Raw genomic sequence first — 13,471 nt, forward strand, 5'->3', positions numbered from 1 at the left:
TTCACTATCCCAGGAGAAAGATTTTGGCACCGGTGAGGGATGGAGGTACCTGCGGTTCCTTCTAAGAACCCCTCGCGCAGTCTCGATTATATATGATCTGGGAGCCTGGTGAGTCGCTTTTACCTTCCCATATGTCCGCATGTCAGACACCTACACTTGTTCACCTATGTTCAGTTGTGGAAGTTGTCTAACTTGATGTTGTCGATCAAAGTAAAATTTCTGCTTCAAAATTCTTTCTTCTTCCTTTTTTAGTAAGGATTCCTCATCCAATGCTCTCGGTTTAAGCTTCACGCTTAGTGTAGGAATCGGTGTCCTCAAACATCTTCCCATTTGAAGTTCAGCTGGACTATGACCATTTTCGACTGCCGTGGCTCTTAGTGCAAGCAGCATAAGATAAGGATCCTCTTTTTCAGCTTTTACGAAGTGTAACATAAAGTTTTTTATCATAGATTCAATGAAACCATTACTTTGAGCATGCTTGGGACTAGATGTTACAATGGAAAACTTATATTGATTGGCGAATTTCCGATACGTAGAATCTATTATTGCTTGGGAAAACTGAGGGCCATTATCACTTCTCACCACTTCTGGAATCCCGTGGCGTGCAAATATGGACTTCATGTGGTTAATGACTGCTTCAGAAGAAAGGCTCTCTAACTTTGCCACTTCAATATATCTGGAGTAGTAATCTGCCACAATAAGATACCAATTACCACTTACTTTGAGAAGATCAGCTCCAACCGTTTGCCAAGGTCTATTTGGAAATGCTAATGGAAACAGGGATTCTTTGAAATATCTTTGATGTTGAAACACTTGTGACATTTTGAAACGAGATTCTGAATTTCTGTTGATAAACCTGGCCACCAAACAGACTCGTGAGATCCGGCTCTGCATTTTGTTATTCCAAGATGACCATCGTGTATCCTATTTAGAATTTCTTCACGCAGTTTTGAAGGTATAATAATTCTAGAATCTTTCATCAGCAAATCATTTTGAACAGAGATTGAATGACGATATGCCCAGTATTTTAGACATTCTTCAGGTACTTCATTCTTGTCAGGCCAACCATCTTTAGAAAATTTAATCAGGAGCTTGCAGACCGGATCTTTTTTCTGTAAAGACCATATTTCTGCCAATCTGGCATCTGATGATGGAAAATTTTCAACAACCATTTGCACATAAGCTGTTATTTCTTCACTTAATTCTTCCTTTCCTTTTTCTGGTAAGGGACTTCGAAACAATGTATCTGCAATGATGAGTTTCTTCCCTGGAGTGTACTTGATGGTATAAGAGTACCGCATCATTCGTAACTTCATAGGCTGGAGCCTAGGAGTTAAATTATCTAATGGTTTAGACATAATGGGCACAAGAGGCTTATGATCTGTTTCGATGTGAACTTCCATCCCCACAATGAAATCATGGAATCTTTCACAGGCCCACACGATAGCCAATGCTTCTTTTTCTATCTGCGCATATCTCTTCTCTGTGTCGGACAATGTTCTAAATGCGTAGAAAACTGGACGTAAATTACCATTGCCTTTCTGACAAAGAACTGAAACAAGACCCTAGGACGATGCATCTGCTGAAATGAATGTCTCTTTCGTTGGGTCGTACAAAGCCAATTCAGGAGTTTGACACAGTTTCTCTTTAATTTCTTCGAATGCCGTTATTTGAGAGTGCCCCCAGATCCATGCTCCATCATTCTTTAACAGCTCATAAAGAGTTTTTGCAACATCTGCAACTTTGGTATGAATTTATTCAGAAATCCTGCCATCCCTAAGAATCTTCTTAATTCCGTCACGTTCTTGGGTGTTGGAATCCTAGAAATAGCTTCTGTTTTCCCTGTATCAGGTTTGATACCCTTTCCCGAGATAACATGTCCAAGAAAAGTAATAGATTCTTTTGCGAACTGGCATTTTTCAGCATTTAAAGTCCACCCCGCAGCTTGGAGTCTCGAAAGAACTTCACGTAGTCGTTGATTATGCTCCTCTTCGGTCGCACCAAAAATTACAAATTCGTCCATGAGACCAACTACACCAGGACCTTCTTGAATAGTTTCACAAATTCTTTTTTGGAACATTTCCGGAGCAGACTTAATTCCAAAGGTCAAACGCTTGAAATTGAATCTTCAGAATGATGTAATAAAAGTAGTTAATTTTGCGGAATCTGGATCTAAGCTTACTTGCCAAAAACATGCATTAGCATCTATGATACTGAACACTTTAGCATTACTTAACTGACTGAAACTATAGTCGACTGAGGCCATGGGAAAATATTATCTTTCAATGTTAATTCAAGACTGATAAATCGACACAAATTCTTATATCACCTGATTTTTTTGGAACAATAACCATCGGCGCACACCATTCCGTGGCTTCATCAACTGGTTCTATAATTTCATATTTTGTCATCTCATCTAATAGCTTTTTCAATTTACCCCTCAGAGCTACTGGAACTCGCCATGGTACCGAAACTGCATAAGGCTTAGCATCATCCCTTAGCTTTATACGGTATGGCTTTTCAACTTTCCCAATTCCTTGAAATAGTTTAGGAAATTCATGCAGGGGATCTAATTTTGACTTCAGTTCAAAGATTCGTTGAATGAGATTTAGATTTTCACTTGCTGTACAACTTAACAATGGGTGTTGCAAATTATTTACTATATACACCTCATCTTCATAACTAAAATTCTTATTCTTTAGTTTAACATGAATTATCCCAGCCAAATTCAAATTCTCCCCATCGGGACCACAGATAATTTTATTTGAACTTTCTAATCTTACATATTGTAATTTTTCTTCATAAACAGTTTTGGGCACCACCGTCACATCTGCTCCCGTATCAATTTTGAACTCCAACGGTGTATTTTCCAGCAATATTTTAGCATTCCAGCGTTTTCCTGGATGACTGTGTTTATTGTTAGTGTTCATTATGTGACCTATGAAATTCGAACTCTCCGACTGTGTTTTTTCAATTTCATTTACACGTAATTTTGCCTTACACACTTTGGCATAGTGTCCTACTTTTTTGCAATGGTTACAGATAGCTTTGCGAGCCGGACAATCTAATTTGGTATGTTTATTTGGTTTACCACACCAGAAACATGCATTTGTTTTCGTTTCTGAATTAGACGAATCGAATCGGCAGCTTTCGAGTTCTTAAATTGAGTGTTATGTTTATATTTCTTATTCAGCGGTACAACAACTCTGTTAGCCACTTTAAACGATGTAGAGTTATCACTCAGAATGTGTTGTTGATTCTTAATTATCTCCGTTTGGCGGGCTGTCGTAATTGCTTTTTCTAAAGTAAGCTTTGTATCTAGTTGTAAATTTTCAGAAACTTTCTTATCGCGAATACCGCAAACAGTTCTATCCATAATCATTTCTTCCTGAAAACTAGCAGGAAATTCACATGAGGATACTAATGCATACAACGATGTGATAAATTGTTCTACCGATTCAGCTTCATCTTGTGTTCTCGTATAGAACTTATCTTTTGTATATTACATTATGTGTAGGAATAAAAAAAGATTGAAATTTCTCTCTTACAACATCATACTTTTTGATATTTTCTTTGCTTATTTGAAACGATAACAAAATATCTTCAGCTTGCGAGCCCATTAGATAAACCAAACTGTTTACCTGTTCTACCTCGTCTTTCGTCGTTAGGCCTGACGCCGATCGAAACCGCTCAAATCGATCTATCCATTTTTACCAGTCGTCAGGACGAAAAGAGAATTGTTCAGGGGCAGGTATTTGATACATTGTTGTTTAAAAAACGTTGCCACCATGTAATGTTACTCACAAGTGCTTTAATTACGTTTATTACACAAGACAACACAAGCACACGATACATTCAGTTTACAGCAATTCTACATAAACAAAAACCCCCCCTTAGTCTCGAACCCAGAGTCCCCGATAAGATCCTTCATCGGATGTTGCCAGATGCACCAACTTACATTACAACTTGCATTTTTTCTTTTTTTTTTCAAAACATTTCAAATTAATCACCAAAAAATGGCTTGAATAAAGACTCACATTAGTATTTTTCGAATGAACGGCTGAGAAAATATCAATAGTGGATTAAAAGGCCATTTACTGTCAATGTATGGCCTTTAATTATTTCAGCTCTTTAGTAGGACCTAATGAAATGGCACTTGATTCTTCCTTGCAGAAGAAAATTAAAATGACGTAATTCAGTGAACTTCTGGTGCAATTTAAAAGATGAATGTTCACAATTGTTGAGAAATTCCTTGTTGGCACATTTACTATTTGAAACTAAATTTATGTTCTCAACTTATCTATCGACAAAAACTAAATATTGTCGCAGACTTTGTGCTGAAACTGATATAAGAATGCAACTTTTATCCATACAGCTTGATCTTCAGGATGTATCTGTCACAGTAAAAATAAGCACTACTTATATGATTAAAATTAAAATTTTGTTTGAAAATGAGTTTTGTTGTGAAACAAGTAGATGTTTAGAAAAATTTGTGTTGATTTTGAAATAACTTTTTTTGGGGAAGATAAATAACTTTTTGTAACAAAATTTTTTTTATTGAAAATAAACCATTTCTAGAATATTACATGCAAACTATTCAACTGAAAAAAAAAAAACCTGTACAATCCCTACTTTAGAAAATGAGCCACACCCATATTATTGGAATTATTTGGAAGATACAAGTTTTTTAAAATTTCTATCCATATTTAGATAACTAATACATAAAACACTACAAAATAACGAAAACAGCTTCAAATTTTTTGTTTCACATTAAACTTGTTTTTACGGGGAATGTACAATCTCAAACATATGCTACTTGGATAGCAAAACTCTTAAAAACAATGTAACAAGCAACTTTCAGAACATTCAGGAATAGTAGGATCTGAAGGTGTGAAAATTAAACAGTACGATAGCCAAACTAATATATAATCTGAACGGTACAGATGTCATATACCCCCCCCCCCCCCCCATTTGGTGGCATCCGAATTTTTGCACAAATTTGAAGTTATTTTTTTTCGCCAATGAGGCTTTCATTTTTTTAAACATGGCATCCCTTGCGAAACTAAACTATGTTTGGCAACCTGCAGACAATCTTAGATCTGTTCAAACTAGAGATGGGTGCTCAGTTCACGAATTGCATAAAATAATCTCATCTTTCAATCGAGTGAATGAATCATAGTTCTCAAAGAATGAACCGCAAGACTTTTGGCGAATTCCCGAGTGAGTTAGCCGATTAACTCATTTGACAGTTCGCTAAAAGAGTTGCAATAGACACGTTTAGTGGTGACGTCAGGGGTTGCCAGAAACTCGGAAGTTTCCAATCATGCCGTTGCTAAGGAGGAAACAACATAGGATCTTCGTATGGATAGGGTTAGAGTGATGCTTAAATGATGTTTTTTTTTTTGCCAATTAAATGCTTTAAATAATTTTTCTAGTGGTTTCAAGTTACATATAAGCCACCTGTAGACATCATTTGACGAGTATTTATAGTTTTTACATGTGAATCGGGTTAAAATTCGGCAAAACATAGACTTATGTGAAATACAAGTGTTTTTTTTAGAGTCACACTCTTCTTATTGTTATTTCTTTTTCTTTGGGGGGAGGGGCACAGCTCCGCCATTCGAGAGGCTTTTGATGCAATATGCATTGACTGTATATCATTTGCAACACCCCCCACCCCCTTTGTAGACAGAATTTGAAATGACGGGACGAGGGAGATATTTTTTTTAATCTTGTTTATAAAGTTTAGTAAGAATTTGAAAATAATATTTTTTTTTCGGGTGGGATTTTTTTTTTTTATTGTATAACAGGGGTGATTGTAACTCCATGGAAAAATACCTGAACTTTTTTTCCCAAGAAGAAAAAGGGTTTTGATGGGCACATATATGCATTACGTGTATGTACACATCATATTATGTATATAAATAATTTAGATACATAGTTATTTGTTGGGGCTAAAACTCTAAGTTTTAATTGGACTTCATACGTCCATGTGCATGGTGGGAATTAAATTCATTTAATTTTTCTCATTTCTTAAAATTTTTCAAAGAATGTTTTATTTTCCGCCTTTGTAACTGAATCCTTTTAATTACATTCATTTACTAATACACTAAAGCCTAATACACCAGCATTTTTTAATGATTCCCGGTTTCTTTTATGAGTATTTGTAGAAGAATGTTTCATTGCAATAATGCCTTCACACCATCATTAGCATATGTAAAGGGCTTGTTGCAAGAAACACAAAACCAAAATCCAGCCCTATTAATTTTTTTACACTATATTTCCATCTTTTCAGTGTAGGAATCCACTCTGTTTAACCATTTCCATTAAACTTGTTCTTCTTTCCTGCATCGATGGAGCCAATATCTTCAGATTTATCCAGATACCTCATTTTTTAAATGAGAACATGCAAAGTTCAAATGAATAAATTTATCAAACAAAAAAAGTAGCGAAATTAAAAGTAAGTGTTAACTAGTATGATTTAATTAAATAAACTAATTTATATTTATGAGGAGCATATTAATAACGATAAAGTATAATTAGAATTAGTTCAATAACAACAGAACGCACGCAGATAAAGATTATAAACCAGAATATAAAATAAAGAAAATCTTTGCATACGATCAATTCCTCCAACTGCCATAAAGAACAAAGACAGGAGTCGAAGCTCTTATCCCTTTTCTCTTTCTACCTTCCCCTAGTTTACAAAACATGACCGTAACTTACGCTCTATATTTATACCAAATGTCTTCAATTTGGATTTTTTCGTTTCATTAAACATTGCCCTGAATTTTACTAAAATGAGTTTTTCTGAAAATATAGAAGTTCCGGTATTTTCGAAGATGAAGATACCGGAATTCAAGATGAAAATACCGGAAATCCGGTAAAATACCGGAACACAATCACCCCTGGTATAAGTTATTTTTTGTTTGGGGAAGGAGAATTTTTACTTTTCTCGATTGTGATGCTTGTTTGCATTGAAATTATTTTTTTTTTCGGATGGGAGGGGGATGTTAGGTTACATTGTCCTTATCCCAATTCATGTTTGATCGGGATATTTTAATTTAAAAGCTTTTCTTCTGCGAGAACACACACATAATTTAAGCTAAACTCCAAGTGAGCTCTATTCCGAATAGGAATAAAAACTAGCTTGAAGAAATCCTAATAGTAGGTCCCAGTAGATCCTAAATATGGAAAGATTGGACAACTTCAGAACGGCGGCCATCTTATGTCCAAAGATGCTCACTCCCTGTAGACCGTAATGCATCTTCTGCCCCAAATATCACTGTATTGAAAAAATTGGATGTTAGTTATGATATTATGAAATGCAATGTGCAGATCACAAATATCTGTTTGTTTTCTATTTTTATGAACAAGTTTTTGCGAACAAAATTTTTTTTGCAAGTGCTATGAGGATACAAAATGATTGGCGCCAGATTGATAGACTTGATGCTCACTCCGTTTAATGAAAATACAAGGAGAAAAAAAAATCACTCTTCTTTAAAGGTTTCATGTCCTATATTCCGTCGGAAAGATAAAAATTCACACGGCACAGCATTTTCAGTCGACAACACTTAAGTTATGGCGGAGATCGGCGCGCCATTGTCCAATCTTTCTGTATATAAGAACTCTAGCACAGAGGTGCTTTGATGCTTTAGAATTCACATATGGATGTTTATGTCAATTTAGGGGATTTCTCCCACCCCTCCCACGAGGGTTACCCTTACTCAAAGTCACTGCTTACGTTAGATGTTTGCTAAATTTGACAAAGGTCCTTTGATACTCTATAATTCACATAGGGGTGTTTTCGTCCCATTAGAGAACCCTAACTTTAGGGGCACTCCCTAACGAAAAATCTGCAGCTTACGTCCTATCTTTGCCATATTTAGCACAGAGGTCCTTTGATGCACATCAATTCATACAGGGGAATTTTTTCTCCCCATGGGAGGGGGGGGGCTTAATCCCAAAACCATGGGGTTTTTTCTTATACAAATACTGTTTATGTCGGATCTTTGTCAGATCAGCATAAAGGTCTTTTGGAGAAGGAATTCATGAAGGTAGGTTTTAGAGCCCCCCCCCCCCCAACCCCCTCCCCAAACCTTTATGCGGGTCGTACCCCATTTTGTTTTTGCCATTCAAATTGAGTTTATGTCAGATCTTTGCCGAAATAGGCACAATGGTTCTTTGATAGGATAGAAATTGGATAGGGATATTTTCATTAATTTGCAGTGGGTGGGGGGGGGGGGTCCAACCCCCCAAGGATCCACTGGATACAGATCCACTGCTTACGTCAGATCTTACCAAATTTGACAAACAAAGATCCTTTGAAGCTCAATTTATAAAAGGGGATTTTTGCTCCTTACAGGGTCTGCACCCCTTGAGATTTTTCTTCATGCAAATCCTCTGCTTATGTCAAATTTTTGCCTCATTTGGCAAGCCACTTGCAATGCTTTTTTGGTCGAAATGGGGAAAAAGCGGCAAGGGGGAGGGGCATATGTCATTAGTTCCAGCTGAACAACGGTTTAACGATTGTAGTATTAAATCCACAATTAAGATTCATGCCTCAAATTGCTAACTTGTAGAAGAACTCTTATTCAAAAGTGATGCCCTTTTTCACTTCAAAAAACTACAAAAGCATTGACTAAAAAAAATCTTTTAAAAAAATAATTTAATACAGAGGCGTAACTTGGCCATGTGAAGTGGGGGGGGGGGGGGGACAAACTTCTTTTTTCAAGGGAAATTTATTTGATTCATATTCTGCCATCCAACTAAAATAATAAAAAAAAAATTTTTTTTCAAAAAATAAATGAATAAATTTAAGAAATCATAATAATTTTTAATGCAAGGTATGTTATTCAGTTTAAACAGAACTGAGCTACAAAGAGTAATGCCCACATACATCCGGAGAAGTTTTAAAAAAAATGAAACTTCTCTCCCAAAATATATACTGACCCTCTTTTTCTGTTGTGTTTATAGTGTACACGATCAATGGCACCAAACAGTTGCACTTCTCATTTGTAATCCTAAAATACAGATTTATTTTTCTAAGTTGCGTTAGTTTAAATTCGTGAATAATTCCATGGACTATAGAAAGCTCAAGAAATTCTAAGTTCTTTGGAAATGATTTTTCTTTCTTCCGAAGTTGTTTTCCAGGATCCCAGGAATGAAGAATCTGTACAGTTATGCCCTGAACCAAATTGATATTCTATTTCAGAGACACAACCAGAAAAACGTAGGGGGGAGGGGAGAGGGCATATCGAGAAATAAAAGAAAAAATGATATCTGATAGGAAAGGGGGGGTCCGGAGGCTCTCCTCCGGAAAAATTTTGAAACTTGAAACTTTAAAAACGCAATTTTATACTTTTTTCGTTGATGTTAGGGGAAAAATAGGTACAGGGGTCTCAGCGGAATTTCTAGAAATTGAAGCTTTAAAAACGCGATTATAGGCTATATTTATTGGCTTTCGGGTAACAGATGGAGCTCAACGGATGGCGCCCTCGATCGAATTTTGTTCAATGAGTTGAATTCAAAATTCCTCCTTCCCCCTGCTTTCGACATTGAAGTTTCAAAAACGCATTTTCAAAATTATGGTGCTAAAAACTAAAGCAATGTTTTATATTCAGGGGCTATTCCACTTAAAACTTTTGTAAGTGTCATTTAAGAAACTTAATTGCTTATGATGTTGGAGAAAGACGGTATAGGAACCCTTGCCCGAATATTTTCAGAAATTCAAGTCTTAAAAATGTGATTGTATTGTAAGGCCATATTTTGTAATATTAGGGGCAGTAATTTTTCAAAATTAAAGCTCTATAAACGCAATATTAAGCGATTTTCGATGTTGTTCGGTAATTGGGATATTTTCTCGCAAAAATTCGCAAAATTGAAAACCGGAAACTGAAATTTAAGATGCTCCATAATGCTTCAGGTGTGTTAGAGGGGCTTCAGAGGAGTAGTATTTTCAACACTTTCTTATTTTCAGACGAACTATAATAAAAGAGAAGAAATATGACGGGGGAGGGGAGGATAGCCGATCAATAAGCTGTTACTTTTGAATATTTTTAATTCAAAAATTTATTTTTAAAAGAAATTAAGATTCCCCTAACATTACTATTAATTTCTAAAAATCACTTTGTTTTCCAAAGACATGTTCCTTTTCTTCTCATCAATAATAAGGGTTTTGAAAAACATTCAACTCAGCATTCTGGGGGAGACTGTGGGCCCCCTTTCTGGTTGGGCCGCTGTTCTATTTTGACCCGTCATTACATGGTTGGCTGTTCATTCATGTCAGCGCCAGTTACAGGATTAAAAGTAAATTTCTCATTAAGAAAAATTTCGGAAATGCAAAATGTTCGCTCTTTTTCGAAAACACTCGGTTTTTAAGCATGTAATCCTCGTTTACTACCTAAATTAAGTAAACTAGGATCACATGCCTATATATATTGTGGGGAGGGGGGGAGGTTCATCATCACTTTGGGATCAGGTACACGAGCCTCTTCTGTGCTTCAGATTGCGCTGTTGTGGTGCAGTTTAAAAATAGATAAACTATAGGTTGAATTTACTAATTGGTGGTTGAAGACAAGGGTACCACTTTCACATATAATTTATAACAATTGCATTGGTAATATGCAAATTACATTTTATTATCGTTTGAAAATGAGGTATAGATCATTTGACAAAGAATTTGAAAAAAATCTTTTGCTCAAAAACTAGGGGGCGAAATAATAACTCTGCCCATGGCTCAAAAAAAGTAGGGGGGCATTTGCCCCCCCCCCTAGTTTACGCCAATGATTTAATATAAACAATGCTCTCATTTTGCTTAAAACCCTTCTTTAATAGCATGTACTTTAATCTTAAATAACTTTGCCATCTTGTTAAATGCTTTTAAAATATCTGCTATTTTCAAGTCATTCAACATCCTTGAAAGCACCTACTTAAATGCTTGATAAAATAACTGAGAGAATAAAGAATTAAAAGTAGAAGATAGCAGTAAGAAACAGCTGTTAGAATTGATAATAGTTACTCAAACCTAAAATAATTCAAAAATGTATCATTTACATTGATAAAATTTTGACCTAATTTAAAAGTTAAAAAAACATTTTTACCTTATTATATTCTTGGCCACAGCTTTTGTTCTTAACTTTAAGTTTTTTTCATTCAAGCCATCAATATTCCATGTAATAAACTTCAATGTCGAGGAAGGTTTCATTTCCTTTGAACGAGGAGATTCTGCTCCTCTGCTTAAAGCAGATTCTGCAAGAACTGCTGTGGCAGCTGCTGCAAGTCCTTTACTACTGCCACTAAAAATGAAATTTAAAAAAAAAAAAGTTTTAAAAGGAAAAAATAACTGTTGCTAATGCATAGATGTAATTGTAAGAAGTTCATTTTTCCAAAATATCTTAATGCTAACATTTTTCATTAAATTTTTAACATGTTTAAATGTTTCTTTGTGTATTTCTTAACATCCCTCTCCTTCTCTGGTACAACAAAAATATTTTATGCTTTCACTACATTTGGTAAGTTGTAATCACTACTACAAATACAAAAGTGACGACCAGCAACAGGCTCTGGGCTCAGCTAGACTGGTCCTAGTCAATTTACAAAACCCAATGAAAATCAATGGCCCTCTTAAAACTATCTACTCCCTTGCTCATTACCACCTCTTCTAATAAGCTGTTCCAAGGTTCCACTACCCTGCTATATTAATAATTTTTCCTAATATACATGTTAGCCTGAGATTTAAATAGCTTAAAACAATGACCCCTTGTCCTGTTTTCAGTGCTAAACTTCAGCCCTGTAACATCTTTCATTTTAATAAATTTAAACAACTGAATCATGTCCTCTCGGTGTCTTCTTTGCTCAAGACTGTACATTTTTAGCCTACATTATCAGACTTTTTGGAAATCAAATTGATATCCAAAAGATCTCAAAATGTAATCAATATACAATTTGATAAAACTGTAATCTTAACAAATTTTTCAACTTCATATTGTAATTTAGACAACTAATTAAAAAAAAAGATGTTTGAACACTGATCAAAGCTGTACCCAAATTGGTTTATGTCAAAAAATGATTTTTGATGTGCCAAGGGTAGGGTGCATCATACGCCCCATCAAATTTTTTTTCGTTTACAAATGCTTTGTCCCTAAGCTACTTTTATTCTACATACAAAATTAATTATTTGTGTGAAATTTTTCCCACTTTGAACAATATCTATGTGTGCCACCTGACAATTGAAAGTTATGAAAACTCAGAAAAATAACACATTAAGCAATTTTTTGCATTCATTTAATCATTGAAAGAAATATTTGATTTATTGAAGCCAATTTATTGTATATTTCATAATATTACTTTGAATTCTGAATCTAACTTCAAAATTAAAAATAAAAACCAGGAATCAATGCCAACAAAATCAGACAGTGTTGGTGAAAAATGAATTCCTGTTGGAAACTGGTTTTCCAAATCCCATACCAAATCTGTGTTTTGGATTAGAAAGATTAGCTGGTCTAATGGCTAATATACTTTCTACAAGAGCACGTCAGTCTGCTTCAGGCACTTTATCACTCCATAGTGCTAGAGGTACAATTTCTTCTGTCAGATACCAAAGGTGTTTTTTAAAAGCATTAATTGCACTTTTCAGAAATTTCTGAATTAATAATACTATATTTTATAAGTAAATGAAAGAATTGCGAGTCATTCCATGGTGCATCGAAAACAGAAGTGCACATCATCCACCATGAACAATATATCATAGTGACAAAATTAACAAAATTTCTAAATTTTAAAACTTGTTGATGCGTAGCGATTGTTCCAGTCGGTCGTTCTTGGATTTGATGTTGAAATAAGCAAATTTTGATTGAATAAATTAATTTTGCCATCTGCTTTATATAAAGCTGCTGGAAATTTCAAGTCTGCTGCAGTTATCTCATTTGGATCGTTTACTAAGAATAAAAAACAAAGTAGAACAAATTCTAAGTAGTCACCTCTGCAAAACACAACATTTGATTAAGCTAATTTGATAACATTGTTTTTGCACTCGTCAATTAATCTTCTTGCGAACTCACTGAATGAACTGTTATCAAATTTGGATAAATTTATATAGGTATAGCAGCATCACTCTCTTCCACAAACTGCAGTAATGTATAATGTTTGCGAAATCTTTTAAACAAATATGTCTGGCGACTTCGATGCTTCAGTTTTTAAATCGTCAAACACATGTAACAATATAATTTCTCCAATGTGGTGACCACTAGCTGACCACAGGAGAGCTTTACCCAAACGCTCTTGAATAGCTACACATGCTAGAGTTATATGTCCTGTATTAGAAGCAGTCGTGACTAACGACATATTAACTATTGAGTCAGAATAGTTCCATGAATTTAGCAAATTAGTTGTTAAATTAGCAATGAAAACTCTGTTTATTTATTTATTTATTTATTTTTTATTATTTATTTATTTATTTATTTTTTTTTTT

General features: G+C 34.9%; 1 protein-coding gene across 1 annotated transcript in view; it reads right to left on the minus strand.

Moving 5' to 3' along the window:
- The window catches only part of LOC129217301 (tyrosyl-DNA phosphodiesterase 2-like), a 38,669-nt gene that overhangs the window by 18,671 nt on the left and 6,527 nt on the right, over nt 1–13,471 (minus strand). Inside the window, exon 3 of the mRNA XM_054851575.1 lies at nt 11,103–11,297. Within this exon, the coding sequence (XP_054707550.1) occupies nt 11,103–11,297 (195 nt within the window). The remainder of the gene's footprint in view (nt 1–11,102; nt 11,298–13,471) is intronic.

The sequence above is a fragment of the Uloborus diversus genome, chromosome 2 (genome assembly GCF_026930045.1).
Source record: "Uloborus diversus isolate 005 chromosome 2, Udiv.v.3.1, whole genome shotgun sequence".
NCBI classification, from domain to species: domain Eukaryota; kingdom Metazoa; phylum Arthropoda; class Arachnida; order Araneae; family Uloboridae; genus Uloborus; species Uloborus diversus.